Below are 26,245 nucleotides of genomic sequence, written 5' to 3' on the forward strand. Positions count from 1 at the left end.
GCGTTCTGAACATTTTGTTCAGAACACTGAGACTGAGGCCGTGATTGTGTAGTCACAGCCACGCCCCTTGTGACCTCACGCCACGCCCCCCTCCATTCATGTCTATAGGAGGGGCGTGTCTTCCGACACGCCCCCTCCCATAGACATGAAAGGAGGGGGCGTGGCCGTGAAGTCACGATCACTGTCGCAGGACCCAGGTGTTTATTTAGAACGCCGGGTGCTGCGGCAGATTGCGGGGGCCCCTTATCCCCTATCCTTTGGGATAAGATGTCTAACAGCGGAGTACCCCTTTAATGCTGAAGCTTTCTTGTTTCTGTTCTCTTTTCCAGGAACAAAGAAAATTGGAATCTTGGTGTTGGCAATTCTAAGCTTTCCTACTATGACGGAATGATCCAGCTCAGCTACACTGATGGAACTGCTTACAATGATGATAAGAAGACGCCTCGCACAGCACTGATAACTTTCTTGTGTGACAGAAGTGTTGATCTTGGTCAGCCAGAATATCAGGTACAACCTGCTGAAAAAAGGGTGTTTATTCATTGAATTGTCTGGGAAGATGATGTAAAAAAGAATGTCTGTAGTAGTTTTTTTCTTTTCTTATTAAAGTATGTTCACGCTATGGAATTCTGCTTAGAGATTCTGTCTGGAGGCCGCCGCCAAAATCCTTCAGTGGTAGACCGCATGGACCTGCACCGTCACCATTGACTGCAATGCAGTCCGCGCAAAAAAACAATTTTAGCAGCGGAATTCTGCACACAAAATTGTTGGTAGTGTGAACACACTCTCTTAATTTGAATTTATGTTAAATATCTTAAGGCTAGACATTCAACATTAGATTGGGGTCTGACTCTCTGTACCCATGCCAATGAGCTGTTTAAAGGGGCCTCATTTCTGTAGCAAGTGCTGTGCACCTTCAGAGGTGGCTGTACCTGGTATTACAGCTCTCTCTCCCATTCACTTAGTCAAAGCTGTAACGAATTGCTGGCACTAAAGACCACTGCCACTTCAAACAGCTGGTCAGCAGGAATGCGGAAAAATCCGATCCCACCAATATGATATTGTTGGCCTATCAATTTTAGGAGCCACCTTTAGTGTCACGCGCAGTGATTTTTGGAAAAAGGCTGGAATTTTTATAGCAGTTTTTCATTTATTTTAGCCAAAGCCAGGAGTGGACTTAAGCAGAGAGAGAAATATTAAGAAAGGACCTACCGTATTTTTCGCCGTATAAGACGCACTTTTTCTTCCCCAAATCTGGGGGGAAAAAGTCGGTGCGTCTTATACGGCGAATACACCCCTATCGCGGCGGTCCCTGCGGCCATCAACGTCCGGGACCCGCGGCTAATACAGGACATCACCGATCGCGGTGATGCCCTGTATTAACCCTTCAGACGCGGCGATCAAAGCTGACCAACGCGTCTGAAGGGAAAGTGACACTAACCCGGCTGTTCAGTCAGGCTGTTCAGGACCGCTGCGATTTCACCGCGGCGGTCCCGAACAGCCCGACTGGATAGCCGGGTTAGTGCTTACAGGACACCGGGAGGGACCTTACCTGCCTCCTCGGTGTCTTCTCCGTTCAGGGATCCCCTGTATGGACGGCGCTCTCCTTCCTCGTAATCACGTCGTCGCGTACGTGCGTCGGCGTGCGTAACGACGTATGGCGGCGACGGAGAGCGAGGATACCCGGCCGGCAGCAGAGACGTTCCAGAGCAACGGGGACACAGCAAAGGAGCGACATTCAGGGCAGCGGTGACGGGTCCGGAGCAGCGGGGACACGTGAGTATTACCTCCTATGCAGTGGTCTTCAATCTGGGGACCTCCAGATGTTGCAAAACTACAACTCCCAGCATGCCCGGACAGCCAACGGCTGTCTGGGCATGCTGGGAGTTGTAGTTTTGCAACATCTGGAGGTCCGCAGGTTGAAGACCACTATTGGGTTCAAAATCTTTATTTTTTTTAGATTTTGCCCCTAAAAATTGGGTGCGTCTTATACGCCGGTGCGTCCTATAGGCCTAAAAATACGGTAAACTTCTTCCTGTTGGATCCACTTGTGGCTTTGACCCAAATGCTACATCAAAAACTACAGTGACAGAAAAATGAAAAGTTATCCAGGGGAAAAGCTATCATGATATTGATAGCTTTTCCCCTGGATAACTCATCAATATCAGATCGATTGGTCTCTAATGCCCACCACCGCGGATCCGTTTTCCAGAACCTGAGAGTCGCCATATACAGTAAATTTAGCCGTTAGCAGACATTTCTGCACATTGCGGCCCCAGATCAGCTTGGCCACTATAAAATGTACGGAGCGGTCTGCATCTGGCTCTTTGCATGTTGGTGCTGCAGCTCTGGCAAATAGCTGCTCGGCTGGGCTGCCAGGTGTTGGTGCCCTTTTGATTTGATTTCTATGATCTATCCAGAGAATAGGCCTTAAATATTATTATTATTAACCCCTTAAGGACACTGCCTGTTTTTACCTTAATGACCGGGCCCAATTTTTCAAATCAGTCCTGTGTCTCTTTAAGTAGTAATACATCTGACATGCTTTTACTTAGCGACGCAATTCTTTTTTTTCTGTAACATATTGTTTATATTGGTGGTACATTTTTGTTGATTCATGCAGCATTTCAAATTCCAAAATATTGTAAAAAATTTTCTTTTTTTATGGCATTCACTGTATGGTAAAAACTACATTATTTTTATTCTGTGGGTCGGTACAATTGTTTTTCCTTTTCTCAATAAAAATTAAATATATATTTTTTTTTATCATGTTCTGACAGACACTTTTTTTTTTTTCTTTTTTCATCCAGCGCCATTGTGTGGGGGCTTTTTTTTTTTTTTTTTTTGCGGGACAAGCTATACTTTTTATTGGTACCATATTTGCAATTCCTGCTACCTTTTCGTTCTTTTTGTTCCAAGTTTTGGACCAAAATTAGCATTTTCTTTTTTGAGTGTTCACCGTGCGGGATAAATACCATTATAGCTTTATTGTACAAGTCATTAGAGATGAGCGAACTTACAGTAAATTCGATTTGTCACGAACTTCTCGGCTCGGCAGTTGATGACTTATCCTGCATAAATGAGTTCAGCTTTCAGGTGCTCCGGTGGGCTGGAAAAGGTGGATACAGTCCTAGGAAAGAGTCTCCTAGGACTGTATCTACCTTTTTCAGCCCACGGGCGCGCCTGAAAGCTGAACTAATTTATGCAGGATAAGTCATCAACTGCCGAGCCGAGAAATTCGAGACGAATCGAATTTACTGTAAGTTCGCTAATGTCTACAAGTCATTATAGCAATACCTATCACTATGGCAATGTTTGGCAATACCTACTATGTATAGGTTTAGGCATTTTTTGGGGGGGCGTGAGAATATTGGGTTTTATTGAGAAAGGGACATAAAAATATTTTTTTTTTTTATTTTTTTTTATTTTTTTTTTACACTGTATTAATTTATTTAAAAACCTTTTTTACTTTTCACTTGTTACCGGTTATACTATGCTGCAGTACATCTATACTGCAGCTCAGTATACCAGTCAGTACTGCACCAACAGCCTGTGCAATGAGTTAATACTGCAGAGAGCGGCGCGATCTGATCGGGTCCCGCTGGTGATCTCCTGTAGCACATTGCGCTTTCAAGGAGATCGCTAGAACGTATGTATATGTCCATTTGCGCTAACTAGCTACCAACTTGGACGCATGCATACAACCTAGGGCGGGAAGGGGTTAATAATAATAATAATAATAATAATGGTTCTGGATAAAGTACTGGAAAACCCCTTTAAGGGCTTCTCCAGGTCATGAACATTAATGTCTTATCATTAGCATAGGTAATCAGTGTTTAAACAGTGAAGATCAGACTTGGGTCATGCTGAAATATAAGCAACAACTGCCCCCATGGAAGAGCCACTGTCCTGTATGAGCAATCATTGTGCTACTTAGAGGAGTCCTTAGGGTCAGGACCATTGATCAGTTACCACTAATGTATTCCAGTATATGTTTTCAATGTGAAAATCATACGGAACCCTATTGAAAACCGTATGCATTGACTCTCCATTGAAAACCGTATGCCATAGGATGCATCCGGTTGTGTCCGTTTTGCATTTTGTACAGTTTTGTCAGGTTTTTTTCCCGCACCCAAAATCATAGCCTACCACGGTTCTTGTAAACTGTTGACGTTTTTTTTTAACATGGGAGTCAATGGGAACCGTACAGAACCGTATGTGCGTACGGTTCCATCTGGTTTTGACCATATGTTTTCAAACAAGTGAAACTTTATTCATAATGGAGTGAAAAGTTAAACGTATAAGTTTTTTTTTCTTTAAAAACGGATGCAACCGGACATCATTTTTTAAAACCGTTTACGGTTTTCAACCGTATACAGGTTAAAATTTGTACACTTGTTTTGATACAGTTTAGTCCGGTTTTGAGGAACCCGTTTTTCTTCAAAAACCTGATACGGAAACTGTATTGCAAAAGAAGTGATGTGAACCCAGCCTAACAAGTGATACAATAATACACAAAGTACCTATTTTCCTTTTAGAAAGAAGACAACTATACGTACAACTTCAAGTGGTACACAAAATATGCTTGTCCGGCTCTACCGGTGGAATGCATTGTAGTGGACAAGGAAAAAAATGAACAATACGATCTTTCCAGGTATGAGAAGAAAAAGAATGAATACTGTAATCTTAAAACCTGTAATGATGATCCCATTCCAATTCTTGAATATTGTTAATGAATTTTTATGCATTCTTATCATGCAAGTCTAAAATCTGACAAAAATGGCATGGAGCCATGTTCTTCACCCCTAAGAGACACAGCCCATTTTGGCCTTAAGGACCAGGCATTTTCTTTTATTCCTCCTCGCCTTCTAGTAATCATAACTCTTTTATATTTCCATCCACAGACCTATGTGAGGGCTTGTTTTTTGCGTGACAAATTGTACTGCATTATAACCTCACTCATTTAATCATAAACTGTATGGCAAACCCCCCAAAAAAATTTGTGTGAGGAAATTGAAAAGAAAACTGAAAATTAGCAAATTTTGAAAGGTTTCATTTTTACGCTGCACACTTTACGGTAAAAATGACATGTTTTATTCTGTCAATACGATTAAAAGGATACCGATTTTTACATACTTTTTTTCTTATTATTATTGTACAGTTTGTTTTTTTTTAACTCCCTTTTTTCACAAAATAAGTATATTTAAAATTGCCATATTTTGGCCACCTATAACTTTCTCATTTTCTGTATATAGGGCTTTATGAAGGCTCATTTTTTGTGCCGTGATCTGTAGTTTTTTTTGGTACCACTTTTGCAGATATGTGACTATTTGATCTCTATTTATTTATTTATTTTTTATGTGAATATGACCAAAACAGCAATTCTGGACTTACTTTATTTTTTTCGTTTACACAGTTTACCATACGGGATCATTTACATTATATTTTGATAGTTCTTACATTTATGCATGCAGCAATAACAAATATCTTTATTTATGATTTTTGGGGGTTAAATGGGGGAGAAAGGGGCAATTTACACTTTTATTGGGGAGGGGGTATTTCAACTTTTATATATATATATATATATATATATATATATATATATATATATATATATATATATATATATAATATATTTTTTTTTTTTTTTTTTTTTTCTCTTTTAATGATTACAAAAAAAAAAAAAAAAAAAAAAAAAAGATTTTACTTGCCTCCCATGGTTCCTCTGGTGTGTCCCCTGGCTGCGCTCCTCAATCTCTGAGAAATAGTGATGCCCAGGCCTGGAGTGAGGTCAGGGCCCAGAGTGTCACAATATCGTGTAAAGCTTCGGGCTCTGATGTCACTCCGTGCCTGGTCATCACTATTTCTAGGCAGAAGAGGAGCGCAGCCGGGGACTGCAGCAGAGGTTAGTAAACGTTAGTTGGATTTTTTTTATTGACTTTTATGTAGTATATATTGGGTGAGGTTATGTCTCATTTCTATTACTATATAACTGTTTTCCTCATTTAATAGTTTATCTAAGGTACAAGGAGAACATTCTACCAACTGGTTTGCCATGGATCAAACACAGGATCATCACAAAAAATATTACATTAATGTATGTCGGTCATTGGTGCCAGTGTGGGGATGTGATCCATTTGCGGCAGTGTGCCAAATGGGCTATGCCAAAGTATCTGTAAGTATTCTTAAAGTTGCTATTTGTCATTTAAAAAATCCATTTATAAGTTCCCAGGGTTCAAGGAATTCTTAGCTTAATAGGTAATTATGTGGATAGGGCATAACTAGCTAATTAGTGGTTATCTGTCCAATAGGATCCCTACCAAGAACGAAGGTCAAAGTGAATGTAGTGCCTATGCGCATTCTTTATTGCCACTCCATTTATCACATCTTGGACTTCTGAACATTGCATATGTTTGAATTAATGTCCTATAGACATTAATTTTAGCTGTGGCCAAGCATACAGTCTTCTGCTCCATTCATTTGGGGGAACATTGACGACTATTCTCGTGATTTGTGGAGGTCCCACTGCTTGGACCCCGACCAATTAACGATTAATAAGAGTTTGGTAAAGAAGGAGTGTGTCTGGCATGAAGTTGAATAGTGTCTGGCACTATTACTTGCCACGCTTACAATTTCCCCACAGAAGCAAGCCCAGGGCTAATACCTTCTGATATGGGCTTGTTACTGTATAGCCTAAGGGATAAAGTGGACCCCAGGGACGGTTCTCTCCTGTAGACCATATTGACCCCAGATGCCCAAATCTCCTTTAACATCGGGTTCTGTTCCAATATGGGGATGTTTTTGTTAAATATGTTTATATGTGCCAAATTGGCTGCTACATGAGGCAACAAAAGTAGGTTATCTTCTTTTTATGATTTTTGTCTGTCCTTTTTGCTGTTAACCTTTATTAATTTTGTACGATCTGAATCTCGAGCCCTATTCCAAGCCTTTTTTAAGTCTGAACATCCTCTTAATTTAAGGCATACACCAAGTTCCTTTGAATGCCTCTGAAATACGGAATTGTCAGTGCCATTCCATCTAAGATGGCACGACTCTCCGTTGGGAATATTCCGTACCACGTGTTGGGGTGACATGAAGATGCCAGTAAAATGGAATTACTGACTGTTTATTTTTTTAAATAGAAAATCTAAATTTTACTGCCAACTGGAGGTTTTGGCTAAGAAATGAATGATGTTTTTATCAAAGTGGGAGGTAATCCTCAAATTCATATTGTTGTCATGTATGTATTGTACAAGTGATATGAATTGTTGCTCTGCACCAATCCATATGATTAAAAGGTCTTCTATGAAACGGCCAACCCACTGGATACGCTCAACAAAAGGGTTCTCTGGGGTGAACGATTAATAAGGGTTCACTTAATCTTGGGATAACCCTGTTTAATAGATGGGTTGCCATTTAGGACTTTTTGGTTTCAGACTATATTGATATCTGATATGTTCGGCTTTTAGGCAGCTTACAAGCTTTCCTTTCTTCAAACCACAGCAAGCATGTTCAATTCTTACACTCTGTCCTCTTAATGCAGGATAAGCTTGAAGAAACCGCGACGAACAACAACCTGGGTGTAGCAAGCAAGAAACCTATTATAGAAAGCAGTGGAAAAATACTCATTGAATACACAAATGGCTCTAAATGTATTGATCAAGAAAATAATGATGTTTTATATTCATCACAATTGCATCTTATATGTGAAAAGGGAGCTGTGGTAAGTTTTTATTTTGTATTTTGTTTTTTTTGTACTCTGATAAATACAGCACTCTTTACTAGCGTGGGTGCTAGATTAGGGTCCCAAGCCGTCCACAATCCAATATAGAAAATAACGTAGCACAGCACTTGCAGTGAAAATAAGTTTTTAGTCAAGCAATCCAATAAACAAAGTGACGTTTTGGTCAATTAAGACCTTACTCGGACCTACGTAGAACAACATAGTATGAGTATATATACATAAGGAACATAGTCCATATTGTACTGAATATGAAGAGGTGCGAGCGGCACTGCAGGTATATTGGATCGGTGAAAACAGGGTGCTACTGGATGTTAGCTGCAGTGAAGTGTGGGTGGTGCTCAGTTTTCAAAATATTTCCATATAAACAGTTGATGGGAGATCAAGGAAAAAACGGCACTCACCAGAACTTCATTTCTTCCTGCTTTATTGCAGATAAAATGCTCACATAAAAAGGAAGGGAGACATACAGTGGGGGGGGGGGGATTCAGGGCGACAAAGCTCCGTTTCGTACAAGAAATGTACTTCCTCCGGCCGGAGGTCGTAAAGACGAAAGTATTTCATACAATTAGTTCATTCATTCAGATCTAGGATGTGTTATCTTGGTGTTCCCTTAATTTTTTTGAGCAGTGTAGAATAATAGAAGGGGTAAACTAAGATGTAAGTGTGATGGGGAGTGGTGAAGGGGAAGAGCAGTGCTGGGATGTGTAATTAACATGTGCAATTAACTGGTTTGTGAGCTTTGCCGCTCCTCCCGCTGTGTCTGGCCGGTGCAGTCACCTGACCAGAAGTGCGTCATGTGGAACGCATCTATGTTCCACAGCGCATCCACCCGGCCGGATGTGTGTTATGTGGAACGCATCCGCGTTCCACAGCGCAAGTTTTTTTTTTTTTTTTTTAATCCTCATTGAACATGTGTTACCAGTGACAGGGCAGGGTCTCACATAGCACATCCGCAGCATATTTCGCACCGCAGATGCGCTGATGGTAGTCACAGAGTGCGGATTTCCCGATATAGAAATCCACCGCTATAAGGGGACACACAGAGGTATGCGACTACAGCTGGGAGCTCGTTCTGCAGTCCCTCTGTGACTGCCGTTGGCATGTCCGCATTGTAAAATACGATGGGAATGCCCCCCATGTGACCCTGCCCATATAGTCATTTTCATATGTATAAAATGTATTCATATATACATGCTAGTTACAGAATAATCTTTTGCAAAACTTGTATTCCTGCACACCCTGTAATGCATCATGTCTTTGTACCATTGTCCCATTGGTTGGAAGGATGTATAGTGATATTGTATAGTGTACATAAGGAAAGCAGAGTGAGCAGAGTCAGGAGTTGCTGGCCTGCCACCATGGTTAATATAAGCCGTGTGTCTTCGATTTCTTGAATCAAAGTCAGCATATAAACAAGGGATAATGATTCCTTCTAAAGGGGATCATGAAAAGTACCATAACACTTTAAAGTGTACCTATCAGATCCCACAGAAAACCAAAAAAAAAACTTGTATGTTACTCAGTACCTAATTCTGTTCATGTACATTTTTATGTATCGATCACCGATATATAAAAAAAAAAAAAAATTATAGCATATTACAGCTGCTCAATGTCTTTTTGCTCTGCCCAGAGGGAGAGCGTGTGTCCTACTCTTGCCTGCACTGTGATGACTCCCCCCTCACTCTGTTGACTCACTGCTCTCAGGAGCCTGGCAACCCTGCTCTGTAACCATTTCCTCTCTGGTATTATGCTGTACACACACACAATGATTATTGGAGATTTCCTGTACTCTACCAATATGCGGAGTGTATAACTTGCATCCTCCTAAATTAGTACAAAGGTTTAGTGGGAAAAGAACAGTGTTTTTTATGCATACATTTTCTTATGTTCCTATGTGATTCATGTGTATCCTCCTTTGGCAGTCCTGTAATGCTGAGACTTGAAGTTTTTTTTTCTTTCTTTTTCTTACAGCAGTGTTGCCTTTTAGCTGTGTGCCTATAGCTTTTGCAAAACTACAACTCCCAGCATGCTTAGACATCCTTTGACTGTCCCGGCATGCTTAGAGTTGTAGTTTTGTAACAGCTGGAGGCACATGTTTGGTAAAACTCTGTGTTACAGTGGTATTGCTGCAGGCTGTGTTTCTACTGCAGCCTTGTCAATCAGACATCTCGTGTCCATGACCCTAGGACACGCTCATATGCTCATCAGTGTCCCAGGAGGTATGGGGGGGACCCCTAGCGGTGGGATTTTCAAGGGCAGTTTTCTTTAAAAAAAAATATGAATTTTGTAAAGAAGTATATTAGAAAACTATTGTTTTGCCAACATGTACAACATATACATTTTTTTTTTTTTATATCTGACAGTGCCCATTTAAAAAAGGAAGATCACCTATTATGTTTCTATTATCTCCTTTTGTGGGCACTTTTTATTGGAAATTCTTTGTTAAACTCTAATGCTATTCTCCTACTCAATCTTCAGTGACTGAAGCAGTTACTTTTGACACCCATCAAGCTGTTTGCATGGGTCAATTTCTAATACCGTATATACTCGAGCATAAGCCGACCCAAATATAAGCAGTGGTCTCTAATTTCACCCCAAAAACCCAGGAAAAGTTATTGACTCGACTATAAGCCTATGGTGGGAAATGCATCATCCCCCTTGTCATCATCCAGACCCCCGTCATCATCACCCTGTCATCATCCCCCCCCCTTCATCATCACCACCTGTCAATACCTTCAATCAGTGGTCTTCAACCTGTGGACCTCCAGATGTTTCAAAACTACAACTCCCAGCATGCCCGGACAGCCATCGACTGTCCGGGCATGCTGGGAGTTGTTGTTTTGAAACATCTGGAGGTCCGCAGGTTGAAGACCACTGCCGGGCCTTCATCATCATCCAGACCCCCCTTAGTTTTTTACTCACCTCCCCTCTGTGGGAAGGAAGGGTGAGCTGGTCCGGGCCATCTATGCTGCAGGGACCGTCCGGTGTGGAGGGTTAGTCGTTCCGGGCTGTCCATCTTCACCGGGAAGCCCTCTTCTACGCTCCGGGCTGGCCCCGGACTAGTGATGTTGCCTTGACGACGACGTACAGGGACGTCCCTGCGCATGGACGTCCCTGTGTGTCGTCGTCAAGGCAACGTCACTAGTTGTAGTTTTGTACGGTACATAGGACTTATGCCCCGAGCTTGTCGGGTATCAAATGGTTGCCTCAGCCCAGCATGGACCTGCATTTCTTCACATCCTATCTGAAGAATATATGCAAGATTAACATTACAGGTACGCTTTCAAGGGATTGTGCCATCATGATGACCCTTTATGAAAATTAATTCTGCTCAGTAATCCATTTATAGTTGGAGGTCTTTCATGCAAATATACAAATACAGTGTTTCTTGAATGTCATATAATGAGTAGCCATACTTGTAATCCTTAGACAAGCTTGATCCACAACAACAGCCACTGGGTGGTCTGCAGCTCTCCTAATCTGGCTAATAGATTGGAAGCAGAGTAATGACTCCCTCTATGTCCTCTATCAGACAATCCTACTTCTTAGCTTAGCTGAATGATCTCTCCTTTCTGTTTTATAGTTCACCAGTCCTAGATTTATTTCTGATGAAAACTGTGTAGCCACCTTTCTGTGGAATACAGAAGCCGCTTGTCCTATGTTCAAAAGCAAACATGGAAATGAGGTAAGTTAGGACGAACTTAAATTATGGACTTATTTTTTTGCTTTTAATCAAGGGGGAAAGAGTAAAGTTGAAGGGTTAACCTGTAAATCATACCTGCATTAAAGTGTGTTTTTGCCTACAGGACTGTTTAATAGAAAATCCAAACACTGGTTTTATTTATAACTTTGAATCTTTGAAGAATGAGTCTGGTTATATGGCACAAGGCAATGGTAAAACATATAAGGTAAGCATTCTTCTTTATAAGGCAATGTTCACATCTGTTACATCTGTATTCGCTATGTGAACAGAAACCCTGACATATTACCTCATTCATTATGTGACAGTCATACCAACCCCTGACAGATGCCAGGGCATATAGGGCTGTTTTTTCAGTCTAGGGCTGAATTCGCATCACATTTTTAAGCCTCCAAAACACGGGAAAATGACAACATGACCTGCTGACATTTCTGTGGTCAGACACGCACAGGCCCTATTAATTTCAATGGCCCGAGAGTAGTAAGCTAGTGACTACGTTCAGGTCATTTCTTGTTTTGACTCCGACTAAGAAATGCGGGTTACAGTGATTTTCAGTCTGAGACAAAACTTGGATACGAAGGGAAAATCACCTGTGCGTAGTCACTAGCCGACTGTGCTCGGACAATTGAAAGCACGGACATGTCAACATGTCATTTTGACATTTTCCTGATGTATCCGTTCCTTGAAGGCACCAAATGTTATGTGAACAAGGCCCAATATGACTGCCTCTTTAGAAGAGGGTTAGAATGTAGCTTCTACACAAAGAAACCTCCAAACAACTCAGGAAATCGTCTGGCGCAAATCAGGAGATAGCGGTACCGCTAGTGAAGCAGTGTAGGACCCAGTAAAGTACGGTCAATGTCAATTTATTAAGAACAATGCGTTTCAATGCCAGAGCAGGCGTCTTCCTCAGGTTGACATTGACCGTACTTTACTGGGTCCTACACTGCTTCACTAGCGGTACCGCTATCTCCTGATTTGCGCCGGACGAGTCCCTGAGTGGTTTGGAGGTTTCTTTGTGTATTATCGGACATCAGTTCCCTGGTGGATGGGATTGGCTGCATTTTGGAAATATATTGTATACTCTCACCAGTGTTGTGCCTGCCTGACAGCACAACCATCTAGGTAAGCGCTTCCAATAACTACATTGCGGAACCTTACCATCTTTTCATTGCACTACGGAGCGCTCTTTTGTGTGTTTTTGTAGAATGTAGCTTCTGACAGAGATGTGAACTTAGTGAAAGACAGAAAAAAAAAAGTATATATTATTTCATATATAGTGAAACTTCTTTGGGAAAATGACCCAAAATTGCTTTTAAAAGTAGTCTTCTAGGGGTGTGATTCAAAGTGAGAAAGGGCAAAGTGACAGAGGATTTTTTTTATTTTACTACTAAAGAATAAAGAATTTTTTGGTTTATTTAAAAAAAAAAAAATTTAATAATAATAATTCCTGGAAGAATGCTGTCCCTGCACCAGTTCTAAGATTTTGGGCGGTTGCACTTGTGGTACGCATTCAATTGGTGTAAATTGTGCTAAGATTATAATTTTTTTTAAATTTTTTTTTTTTGCCCTCTCAAGTAATTTTGAGAAGTTTCACTGTATCTTACAAACTGTAGTACTATGTGTGTACATGTGGTGGTTTTGGTATTTCTACTTAGCTCCATCTCACAAATCTTGTACAGAGCAGTGGTGGCTCCAGTTCTGTATGCTAAAGAAATAGAAACGACACAAAACATCACACGTTTTGATGGAAAATTGGTTTGCTGGATGACTTCTGGAGAAGTTTCACTTGTTCTGTACTAAAAGGAAAGCTGTTATTCTCTTCACCCACACTAAACCCAATACACCTGGTCATAGTGTTGGTGAACAGGAGTCTGTTGAGGGGTCACTTACTAACATACATACCTTAGGTCCGGAGTTATGTCCCACCGAATATCCTCTTCTATCCTCACTAAATTGTGTGCTGGAGGTGGGTCCTATCGGCTGTATTTGCATATTCTTCGGCACTGGTCTCCATGTCCTAGTGCTGGTTATGTGAGCGCTCAGTCCGTGCAAACTGATTCATACTGAGATATATATATATATATTGTCAGGTGACAACTAAAAAGGCATAGCATTGTTTTTCTTGGTTACACACTGCTATTTCTACAACTTTCTCCATATTACAACCAAAACCACATGTACAAAATGTATTGTTTGATGTTGTCTAGGAGTACTTCTTCGTTATTTGGTATCTAATTGGTTTTGTCCCCTTTCTATAGCTGAATATCTGTGGCCCTGTCAGTGATTGTGGCCAGGTTGACGGCAGTCCTGCAGCTGGTTGTGAAATTGAAAACCAGGTAAAATCTAGACCGGTGAAACCAAGCAAGTCACTGGATCTATCTTCAGAGGACACCATTACTCTTACTTATAGTGGAGCAAAGGATGACAAAACAGGTGGGTAAGGGAGACCACCGAGGTACCTAAAGTCTGCTTTCCCCGCAAAACAATATCTTGTTTTCAAATAAACAATAGTTTAAATGTCAACAGTTTTATTATATTTTTAAAGAACTTGTATATTTAGTATTATCCATGCTAATATCTTGGCATTGAATTAATTGGAATAGGTACAACCACCATGAGCCCAGATTTATCAATCTAAAACAAAAATGTATGATTTGCCCATAGCAACCAATAACCGTTCAGCTTTCACTTTACCAGAGTTCGCCAACACATGAAAGATGCGCTGTGATTGGTTGTTATGGACAAATCGGACACATTTCTCAGTCATGATGATTAATAAACCTGGTCCAGATGATCATTGTGTTGCTGGGCTCGTCCGAATGTATTAGGTGTAGATATGAGGTGCTTCACTTTTAAAACTATTACTACTTTTGCATACTTTAAAATGGTGTTCCGTGATATATCAAAAAGTTACTGTTTTATATCCGTTTCTTTTAACAAGCCCTTTAATTTCTACGTTGCAGGGTCCGGAGACAGCTTCACGATAAATTTCGTATGTAATGATGATCTATATCCGGGTCAGCTGTCATTCAAGAGAGAAGAGATTAATTCTGAGACACATCTTTACCACACTTTTTTTGATTTTGAAACGGCCATGGCTTGTTCCCCAGCCCCAGTTGACTGTCAAGTTACAGGTTAGAGGACATCTTCTTCTAATGAAGGTTTTGTGTTTTTTCTTTTTTTTATTATTTTTTTTTTTAACCTGTTTTCCTACCTGTTTTCTAGATTCCAGGGGTAATGAATATGATCTAAGTGACCTTAGTAGGGAGGATGAACCATGGATTGCTGTTGATACAGCCGACCAAAAAGATAAAAGAACATTTTATCTCAGCATCTGCAAGCCTCTGCCATATGCTTATGGATGTTCAGGCAAGTTTAGTAGTTTTTATTCTTTTTGCTACTTTTTAGAGTAATTGGCACAGAAGATAGACTTGAGTTGTTAAGGGTTATGGAGAAATTGGAGATTTGCCCCAAAAGAGCAACAAGGTGAAATGTAAGAGCATTTTATGTGCCTGTGTGTTATCCCTCTTAAAATAATTGTTCAATCATTACTACCTCTATCCATTTGTCCTATTAGGGCATATGGGTGTTATACAGGGGAATCCCTGTGCAGGACTTTCTTTATGAGCCAAAGCAGTGTCTCTAACTTTGTCGGACTTCGGTCATCCATGAGATACAAGGATGGCTATTCATCTGAATGACCGCACTGTCTACAGTTTTCCTGAATTACTGCTGGCAGACTGTGGCTCTTCAGACCATCCCTATAGACCTCCAGCAGATTTATTCTATACGAAAAGGTTTGAGGGTTGCAAGGGTTTTGTGATTAGGGATGTCCCAATACAGATAAAGGTATCTGTTTCGGGACAGATACTGGACATTTGCTCGTGTACTTGTACCTAATCCGATACTCGCCGGCAGAACTCCTGCCGGCAAGTATTACGGAGGTGCCGAACAATGCAACATGCCCAGCAACTGAGCGCTTGTGGCACCTGTGGCTAATGCTGAACATCACCGATTGGTCAGCAGTGGTGATGTCCGGCATTAACCTTTTAGATGCCACAATCAAAGTTGATTGCGACGTATTAAAGTTCCTGAAGTTAACTGCCAGTTAGCTCAGGGATACTGATCAGGGTCACCGTGATGAAATCGCGGTGTCCCGATCAGCTGTGAGGACGGCTGAAGGTCGTATATTGCATGTCATATTGCATGTAATAGTGCCCTATGGGGACTAAAAAAGTGGGGGGGGGGAAAATGTGTGTAAAATGTTAATTAACCCCTTCCCTAATAAAAGTTCGAATTCCCCCCCCCTTTAAATAAAATAAAATCTTTTGTACATAGTTTCTGTAAGATGTAGCAGAAAAAAGTATCAGTAATTGGTATCGACAAGTACTTAAAAAAAAAAAAAATTAAAAAAAAGTATCTGACATCCCTGTTTGTGATGAGATATTCCTTTTATGTTGGAATGGCTCAGTGATAGGAAACAGAGGGTGGTTATTAATGGTACATACTCTGAGTGGGTGACTGTTACCAGTGGGGTACCACAGGGGATAGTTTTGGGTCCTATTCCAATATATATTAATGACCTTGTGGATGTATTCTATAGTAAAATGTTAATATTTGCAGATGTAACTAAGCTCTGTAAAGCAGTTAACACAATGAAGGACAGTGCACAGTTACAAATGGATCTGGATAGGCTGGAGGCTTTTGCTGAGAAGTGTCAGATGAGGTTCAACACAAATAAATGTAAGGTTTATGCACACGGAGGAAAAATCCGGGCTGGAAATATGTATTAAATGGGAAAATACTAGGGATGACTGACATGGAAAAGGACTTTTAGTCAATAGTAAATGTAACTGTAGCAGCTGCTGCCAAGGCAAATAAAATCAAAAGAGGCATAGATTCATATTTTCTGAGCAACGGCATTAAAGATATTATTTTCAACACGCTGCCTCTAGTTGTTTCACCACTACAACTCCCAGCATGCCCTGAGAGCCAATAGATGTCAGGGCAAGCTGGGAGTTGTAGTGGTGAAACAGCTGGAGGCACCCTGTGTAGATGAACTAAGGGCGGAAGTGCCGGCCCCAGCAGGCATCAGTGACGTCGCGCCTGATGGGGAAGTCTTCCTGGTAAGTGAGCACACTACCAGGCAGACAGAAATAAATTTTTAATATAGTAAAAAAAAATGTAAAGGCAGGGAGGAGGTTATGGATAGATGGGCAATAGACAGGGAGAGATTTTTTTTTTTTTTTTTAAAAGGATGGGGGGAGCTACCCTTTAAGTGTCTTAACAAATACACAAAAAATCTAACAATAGAGAACATTTTTTACTTTGATTTGAGTTTTTCTAATTTTACATGTATCTTCATACATAAAAGAATCGTGAGAAAAAACAGATCATACACTCTAATAGTGGATGCAGATGTATTGTATGCAAAAGTAGGTGAACAAAAACGTGACTTTAAGCTGCAGTGTGGGATAAGTTGGGTTGCTGTACCATTAAAGTGTGGCACAAAGTATCAACAGTACATAGTGTTGCTTTATGAAATCACACTTGTTCCCTAATATAGAGTGAGAATAATTTGTAAGGGATGAGTGTCGCCAGACTTCCCATACCTGTGCAAGTGTACTATATACAATGGTCTTGAGTGTTACCAAAATATATGGCAGGTATCAGGCTTTTTGGTTCCTGGATTTAAAATGTGCATTAGACAAATTCTCTATAAGGTCAGGCCATTGGAATGGAATATTTAGAAAGTTAGGTAGATAATGTTCTGAGCTGGGCATACTAGCGGGGAAGAGCCACCAATACAGGTACCGTAACTGGCCAACCAAATATTATATATTATAGTCTGGCAGTGCATTTCCCACTTTATCCTGGTTAACTAATGAAAACTTAATTTAGAGCAGGAATAAACCCATACATAGGAAATTGCTAACGAATTTGAATATCTGACATTTTTGATATCTTGCTTTCAGGGACTGGAGGACAATGGTGTTTAGATCTGAACTGCACATTTTTGTTGAATGTCTCTGTATTGTGTATAATTGTAGGCGGAGCAGTCGGATCCTGCATGAAGACTTCAGACAATAAACACTTGAATCTTGGCTTCATCCAGATGAGTCCCCAGGCTTCTGATGATGGATCTCTTACCATAGTTTATATGAGTGGGGACAAATGCTCAAATACTAAGCATTACTCGACAAGGATCATTTTTCAGTGTGATCACAATTTAGTATGTATCTTTTTTCTTTATTTTTTCTTTATCTTATTGGGTTTATGTTAGTTTTCACGGATGGATTTCATCGTATTGATTCCTATGAAAGTGAGAATAAGGTTATAGGTGTGGATGTTAGATTGTTGTTTTTGCATAGAGTACATGTCACCTGTCAACCCTGAAAGTAGTAAGGGGAGAAACTGTTCTTTTCAGGATTCATTTCTATTTGTAACAGCTTTTTAGTAAGTTTTAATTAGAAGTGTGGTTAATTGGAGATCTGGAGGCATGAGGAATGCCCACATATTCGCTCAACATTTTTATTGTGGCTGCAGGGTATTCACTCTATAAAGTGTTTCACCTTTAACAAAGTACCGTATTTATCAGGGTATACCACGCACCTGCCTATAACACGCACCCTCATTTTACCAAGGATATTTGGGTAAAAAAAGGTTTTTACCCAAATATCCTTGGTAAAAGGAGGGTGCGTGTGTGTGCATGTGTATTCCCCGATGCGCTGTTTCTGACCTCGCAGAAGCCCCCAGGAAAGGCAGGGGAAGAGAGGCCGTTGCTGCCCGCTTCTCTCCCCCTGCCTTTCCTGGGGTCTAGAGTCCTGCTGCCGCCACTTCCCTCCCCCTAGCTATCGGTGCTGCTGCCCCATTGCCTCCCCCATCCCTGGTTTTGTGATTACCAGTTGCTGTGGTCGGGTTTGCACTGCTTCTGGCTCTGGTCCGCGGTGCTTCTGGCTCCGGTGTGGCGTCTATGCGTCGTTGCTATGCGCTGCGCTACTCAATGACGAGTGACGTCGTGTCACTCATCATTGCGCCACGCAGCGCATAGCAACGACGCATAGACGCCACACCGGAGTCAGAAGCACCGTGGACCCGACCCCGGCAACAGGTAATTATAAAACCGGGGATGGGGGGAGGCAATGGGGCAGCAGTGCCGATAGCCAGGGGGAGAGAAGCGGCGACTGCAGCAGGGCTCTAGACCCCAGGAAAGGCAGAGTGAGAGAAGTGGGTAGCGACGGCCTCTCTCCCCCTGCCCTTCCTAGGGGCTTCTGCGGGGTCAGAAAAACCGGGGGGCGGGGGAGGTAATTGGGCAGCGGCGCCGGCAGTCTCTGGACCCCAGGATAGGCAGGGGCAGAGAAGCTGGCGGTCTCTCGACCTGCAAAAGCCACTGCAGTTCATTGATTTAAAGCGCCCGCTTTAAATCATTGAACTGCAGCGGCTTATCGGCGTATAACACGCAGATAGACTTTAGGCTAAAAATGTTAGCCTAAAAAATGTTTTATATGCCGATGAATACGGTAGCTTCTTTTTAGAAGAGTTTGCAAGCTTCTATAGTATGGAATGTTTATAAGGGACATTTATCAAGATATTTTGAGTTTATTTTATTTTTTTTGCTTTCTCCAGGCACAAAAAGTCGCACATGTGCCTAAGCACTTTTTTATGTGACATTTGTGGGTAGGCATAAAGTTACAAACAGCCTTACCTAAGCTATTTTCAGTTTTTACTTTGCAGTGGTTAAGAATCTATGATGTGCGAATGTTACACATAGGCAAAAAAAAAAAGTCCTCAAGTCTACTTCAGGTCTGACCTGGAGTACAAAGCTGCCTGTGGGAAGCACTTTTTGAAAATCTCAACAGAGACTTTTTTTTTGCTTATGTGTTCCAAATTTATCAACCCCCGTAAAAGTATGATAAATATGTAGCAAAACTAAAGCAAAAAAATGACTTCATCCTCTCAGGGTCTATACACACTATGGGATTTTCGAGGGAGGCTTGTGACGACTGATTCAGGAATAGGATGTTACCGCTCCCCATTGTCATAAATGCATTTCGCTCCATATTCAGCCAAAAGAATGAGCATGAATTTCAGCAGCGTAAAGCTCCGTTGCTGGAATTCCATAGTGTGCACCCTGCAGTGGAATCCTATTGACAGCAATGGGACCAGAATTTTGTGGAATTTTGCTGGGAAATTGTGTAGTGGATGGGCCCCTCCTGGGTTTAGATTCTAAGGTTAGGTACAATAAATAAAGTACACAAGTGGGTGTATAAAACTGATATGTTGTACATGCAAAATTACGTCTACAGGTTTTTTGAGATGTCTATAGAACGGTGACAGAAAAGAAATACAAATCACCGATAATACTATACGAACACTATTGAACAATAACAGATACATACTATTCCTTACAACCAAATTATTACAGTAACCAGCCAGGACTACAATGGCCCTGACTTACTATTGTAAACCTAATAAGTTTTGTTGGGTTGTGCGCCAAAATGTGTCGCATTGCGCAAGAAAAAGTGCAAAACGTAGGAAAACATTAGTAAATACTGTGAAAAAATACATGTCTGGAAAGAAAAAGCCACAAAGAAAACTACAGTCCACTAAATGAGCGACAATGTCCTTAAACCAGCAGCAATTACAGTGTTCTCGAAAAATGATTGCAGGATTGAATCCCCCCACTTACCAGAGTGTTCCTTAAAACGGATTCTCTTATAGAGGTAACCCTTTTCCATATGTCCTATCGGGGAATAGAAGGGGGGGAGGGGGGTCACACACTCGGAAATGTTCCCATTCTATCTTACTCAAGCCATCCTTGTATTGCATTGACAGTAATTCATCTGAATGGCCACATTACCTGGCTGCCTGTGCATTGCCCAAAAATGTTACGTGTGCCGGGGGTGACAGGAGTGGAATGGCAGATGCTTTTTTGAGAGGAGTTGCCTCTCAAAAAAGCCATTGGGACCCGTGCGTGCACACTGTAGCGAATACACTTTGGACTTTCTGCTACAACAGATCATTTTCTTGCAACTGTCATAGGTTAACCATAACTTTATATTGTACTTTATCTTACTATTAGTGATTTATTTATTTATTTTTAACAGGGGTCTCCTGTGTTCCAAGAACAAGAGGGATGTGAATACGTCTTCTTATGGAGAACTTCAGAGGCTTGTCCTGTTGCTAGAGCTGAAGGTTGGGAATAAACCTGTTCATGTTATGTTAACATTTTCCCTCTGTACCCCTGTATTTTTAAAGCTCCAGAATATTGATGAGTTTAGGTGCATTACTAAGCTTCATCCCTCGTTTTATTTTACACATTTCACTGAATGTTTTTTGTAAATCAGATAATTACTATTGGCATTTTGTAAAAAATTTTATATGACCAAATCAACCGCAGAATAGAGCACACTGCAAGTATGCTGCCAGCATGTAGTTTTGTCCCTGTCCTTATAAACTGTGTGGGTCCACCGATCAGCATGTATTCTTGTTGATAAAGGGCCTAGGAACAACCCTATAGGATTATCACTTTACCACGTAACTGTACAGTTGGCACAAATCAAACAGGTTCTTCAGGCATTCACCAAATCCAGACTCATCCATCAGACTGCCAGATAGAGAATTGTGATTTTTCACTACACATAACACATTTTTACTACTCCAGTGCTGGTGTGTTCTACACCTTTCCATCCGATGCTTGGCATTGATCTTCATGATGAAAGGCTTGTATGTACCTGAACGGCCATGATAACCTATGCCGTCAAGATCCTGGTGAGGTAGAGTGCAATTCTGCAGTTATTGAGTCAGCAAAGGCTTGGCTTTAATCACTGTGTGCGCCTTAGCACTTGGATACCTTAGTCAGTAACTTTACATGGTCTTTACTTTATGGCTGACTTTGCTATTCTTTCACTTTTTAATAAGTCCACTCACAGTTGATCGGTGTCATCCAATTACAGTACTAAAATGAAATTCAGTGAGCTCTTTAGAACAACACATTCTTTAAAGGGGTACTATGGTGCGAAAACATATGTTTTCAAATCAACTGATGCCATAAAGTTTTACAGAATTGTAAATTCTATTTCAAAATCTTAATCCTTCCAGTACTTATCAGCTGCTGTACACCACAGAGAAAGTTGTGTAGTTATTTCCATTCTGACCACAGGGCTCTCTGCTGACACCTGTCCAGAGCTGGAGAGGTTTGCTATGGGGATTTGGTTCTCCTCTGGACAATTCCTGACACTGACAGGGGTGGCAGCAGAGAGCACTTTGGTCAGGCTGAAAAGAATGACACAACTTCCTGTGGAGCATACAGCAGCTGACGGGTACTGGAAGGCTTATAATTTTTAACTAGATGTCATTCATAAATCTGTTTGACTTTCTGGCACCATGTTTTCCCACTGGTGTACCCCTTTAACTAATGTGAAAGATTGTTTTAGTAGGTGCTTGGATGTATTGGGGCACCCAAATGATCCAATATTGATGGCAGGCGATCGATTACTGAATCCCCAAAAAACTTTTAAGAGTTATGTCCTAATACATTTGTCTTTATGGTGTAGATAAGCCTTTACTCATCATATGTTAAAAATGTATATACTCCCCATGTTAAGATATTTATTTATGGTCTGCTTTATACAGGTGACAACTGCCAAGTTAAAGATCCAAAGTATGACTATGTTTATGACCTGAGTCCACTTGGAGAAAAAGTTGTAACAGTGGAAGATGGTGAATATAAATACCAGCTCAAGGTTTGTGGTGAAGTTCCTGCATCTGCATGTTCATCCCAGGCACCATCTGGATCAACTGTGTCATCCTGTCAAGTAAAGGGTGATAAAGGAATGTTAGCAGGTATGTTTCCAAATATTAGACTCATGCAACATACCCACACATTTACATAAATTATAAAATGCCTCTCTTAAAGGGTAGTTCTATTGTAATTCATTCACCATTCAATAACTAAAATGTAAATCATCTGGCTCCATAAAATTGCTAAATTATGTGGACAAAGCCATGATTGTGTGCAGACAACCGAGCAAAGTTAAGCAATTATGAGACTCAGACATTTCAAAATCTGGGACATGTTGGGTCTCATTGATGCTGGGTTAGCTTACTAATATTATACGGCTCCCAACACATTCTTCACAGGGGCACATATGTTTCATGCTTTAGGTGGTTTTATGCTTTAGCTACAAAATATATATGCTGTAAATGACCTTGACTTATCTGTAAAATGGAGGTCAATGGCCAACTGGAGTAATCTGCCTCATCCAGGCAAAGCTTCCCCACCCCCCTCGTGAAGTCACGCCCCACCCCCTCGTGACGTCACACGCCGCCCCCCTCAATCAAAGTCTATGGGAAGGGGGCTCGACGGCCGTCACGCCCCCTCCCATAGACTTGCATTAAGGGGGCGGGACGTGACGTCACGAGAGGGCGGGCATGAACACGGAAGCCCGCAGCCAGCGTTCGGAAGTTCCGGATGCTTGGGAGCGGATTAACCCTTAAAGTGTATGGAAGTTATAGAAGTCATCTCACCCGGCAAATAAGTTGGCCAGTGCCATTGTTTTTATAAGTTGGTGTTGTGGCTTGCATTTATGTATTTACAGTAGGTATTTTCATTGTTTTTTTTATCGTTAGGTTTGACAAATCAAAAGCTGGTATATGAAGATGGGATTATTATGATAAATTACACTGGAGGAGCACTCTGTCACAAGAAATATCAACGTTCAACTCTTATAATATTCCAATGTGACAAGACAGAAGGAAAGGTTTGTATGGTTACTCAGGCTTTGGTATCTCATGGGACATGCAACATGTAAAGATTGTGATTTGTTCCTATAAACATGTTTAAGAACCATAGCTATTTAAGCAAATGTTAAACTTTAGTAACAAGTTGCCTTATAACTAGCAAAGGAGACACTTATTCTGTCATCCTGCTCTGATCACGTGCCAATGGGAGGGGATGTAGATGCAGGAGACAAATTAGGGAGGGAGGGAGGAATTTCCTGATCCCATCACATCTCTAATCCATTAAGACGTGGACATTACCAGATAGACCACTTCTGAAAGTGTCATGTGGTATCTGGCACCAATACATTAGTATCAGATCTTTAAGTGATGTTTGGCCTTTATGGCTAGGACATATTTTTCCAGCACATCCCACAGATGCTCAGTCAGATTGAGATTTTTGGAATTTGGAGGCCAAGTCAACACCATTGCAGTACAGGGTTTGCAGTGTGGAAGGGTGCTATATCCTGTTGAAAGAGGCCACTATCATTACAAAATTCTATTACTGGGTCTGCAGCACTCTGTAGGTAAGTAGTATTTGTTAATGTACATCTACAAGAATGCTGGGTTTCCCAGCAAAACGTTGGGGGGAGAGTTATCAAAACCTGTGCAGAGGAAAAAAAGTGTCAAGTTGCCCATAACAACCAATTCTTTGGTTCTTCACAGGCCACTTTAAAAATGAAAGAAACAATCTGATTGGTTGCTATGGGCAACTGGTTAACTTTTCCTCTGCACAGGTTTTGATAACTCTCCCCCATTATCCAGGGCATTACATTACCTCTGCTGACTTGTGTTTTTTTCCCCATAGTGCATCTTTTTTCTCAAGGAAAGTGATGGACAGGCAGCAGGGTTTTCACATAAGGCAAAAAAAGAAAAGCCACTGACCAGTTTGCAGCTATGCAGCCCTGTATATAGGAAGAGCACAACGCACTGTGTTTTCTAACACCATTATATTATAGCCAGATAGGGCTAGATGGACCGGCCTTCATTCCCCATTCACATTAGTGCGGCTTGGGCCCTCATGACCCTGTCATCTGTTCACCGGTTGTCCTACCTTACACCACTTGGTACTAAACACTAGGGATTGACCGGTATTGATTTTTTTAGAGCCGATACCAATAACCTGTGAACTTTCAGGCCGATAGCCGATAACTTATACCGATATTTTGTGCATTTTAATTCCGATATTCTGTGCATTTAATTTAAAGCGGGCGTTTTAAATCAATGAACGGCAGCAGCTTTTGCAGGCCAGAGACCGCTGCCCGCTTCTCTCCCCCTGCCTGTCCTGAGGCCAACCACGGCCGCTGCCCGATTGCCTCCCCCTGCCTATCTTCTGGCGAGAGACCGCCGCTGCCCCATTGCCTCCCCCATCCCCGGTTTTATAATTACATGTTCCCGGGGTCCGCGCTACTTCTGGCTCTGGCAGCGTCCTGAGCTGTCACTGTGCGCCGGACCACTGACGGTGACGTCGTGTTGAGGACATCACATGTCATTGCACAGCAACAGCGCAGGACGCCGCAGGAGCCAGAAGTAGCACGGACCCCGGGAACAGGTAATTATAAAACCAGGGATGGGGGAGGCAATGGGGCAGCAGCGGTCTCTGGCCAGAGGATAGGCAGGGGGAGGCAATCGGGCAGCGGCGGTGACTGGACTCAGGACCCCAGGACAGGCAGGAGGAGAGAAGCGGGCGGCGGCCTCTGGCCCCGCAAAAGCCGCAGCAGTTCATTGATTTAAAGCGCCTGCATTATCGGCAAGGTAATTGCCGATACCGATAACTTAGAAAATCGTGAATATCGGCTGATAATATCGGCCAAACCGATAATCGGTCGATCCCTACTAAACACTGCCTACCAGGAGTGCCCCACAAGACCTGAACCAGTCATTTCTCTGTCACACTTTGGCTCATCTTAACATTTGCTCTTATTTCCTGCTTCAAGAACTGACTGTGAGCTGCTAAATATATCCCACCCCTTCACAGGGTCCATTGTGATGAGTTAGCCATTGTTATTTATTTTTTGGTTATACCAGCGCAGCAGCTGTGCCCAAGTAAATCATGTTCACTCCAACCGCTGAATTGCACGTTTTCTAAAGTGTTCCTGGCTTCTCATGACTGTGGTAAATCTTTGAATTTCATAGTAGTGCAGATGTGTTTCCTACTTGTCAAGTTGTTGTTTACGGGACTCGAGAAAAAGAACAGATATTTGATTTATTTCTTTTGTTAAATTTCAGCCTGAATTTCTAAAAGAGACTCCAGACTGCATATACAAATTCCAGTGGCGTACACCACGAGCCTGTCTACCTTTTAAGCCTATTGACTGCAGCTTCAAGTACGGTTATGTTTTTGTCTTCAGTCTGTAAATGCTGTAAACATAGTTAAAAAGACACCTGACCATCATATGTATTTGTCAGAATCGTGACTTTAGAATTTCCTATTCATGGCTGACTTTTAGATCACATTGAGCTGCTGTGCTGATGCTTCTAGTTCCTCTGTCTTACCACCGCTTCCTGGTTGTGAATGATGTGTTGTCCGTGACAGAACTGCCCTGCTCGGCCAATCACTGGCCACAGCGGTGTCCTGCCTCAATGCACTGTCCCTGCCCAGCCAATCATTGATTGTCAGAAAGTAGGCAAAGGAACAGGGGACCAGGAGCATTGGTGCAGCAGCTGCAGGGGATCAGAGTTGGTAAGTGTACACCTTTTTATTTTTACTCTCGGACACATGAAGAAAAAAAAGAAAAACAAATTGTTCCACAGACAAAGCCTTAAAGGGAATCTGTTTGCTGCTAAGAGCTACATACACTCTTAAATAACTTTTATGGTATAAAAGCAAACTGTACATTTCCTGGCACTGATGGTGGTTGCCAAACGATAAAATCTTTTTTTTTTTTTCTTCAGCCAAGTGTCAAGGAGGCAGAGCTGAGCTGCTCAAGTGCCACAGCCTAGATTGCTCTCACATCTTAGCCCTCCTTGACTGAGGTATGGGGCACTTTATATCAATGAAGAAGGTGCCCCCCTCCCCA

General features: G+C 41.6%; 1 protein-coding gene across 2 annotated transcripts in view; it reads left to right on the top strand.

Annotated features, from left to right (window-relative positions):
- The window catches only part of IGF2R (insulin like growth factor 2 receptor), a 138,730-nt gene that overhangs the window by 73,556 nt on the left and 38,929 nt on the right, over positions 1 to 26,245 (top strand). For both annotated transcript variants that reach the window (XM_056567238.1, XM_056567239.1), the window contains 14 exons: positions 330 to 507; positions 4,536 to 4,651; positions 6,010 to 6,172; positions 7,541 to 7,720; positions 11,325 to 11,426; positions 11,548 to 11,649; positions 13,703 to 13,877; positions 14,408 to 14,578; positions 14,670 to 14,813; positions 17,495 to 17,676; positions 20,552 to 20,639; positions 22,080 to 22,289; positions 23,076 to 23,206; positions 25,455 to 25,552. In XM_056567238.1, coding sequence (XP_056423213.1) covers positions 330 to 507; positions 4,536 to 4,651; positions 6,010 to 6,172; positions 7,541 to 7,720; positions 11,325 to 11,426; positions 11,548 to 11,649; positions 13,703 to 13,877; positions 14,408 to 14,578; positions 14,670 to 14,813; positions 17,495 to 17,676; positions 20,552 to 20,639; positions 22,080 to 22,289; positions 23,076 to 23,206; positions 25,455 to 25,552 — 2,040 coding nt within the window. The remainder of the gene's footprint in view (positions 1 to 329; positions 508 to 4,535; positions 4,652 to 6,009; positions 6,173 to 7,540; positions 7,721 to 11,324; positions 11,427 to 11,547; positions 11,650 to 13,702; positions 13,878 to 14,407; positions 14,579 to 14,669; positions 14,814 to 17,494; positions 17,677 to 20,551; positions 20,640 to 22,079; positions 22,290 to 23,075; positions 23,207 to 25,454; positions 25,553 to 26,245) is intronic.

Source organism: Hyla sarda, chromosome 3, assembly GCF_029499605.1.
Source record: "Hyla sarda isolate aHylSar1 chromosome 3, aHylSar1.hap1, whole genome shotgun sequence".
NCBI classification, from domain to species: Eukaryota; Metazoa; Chordata; class Amphibia; order Anura; family Hylidae; genus Hyla; species Hyla sarda.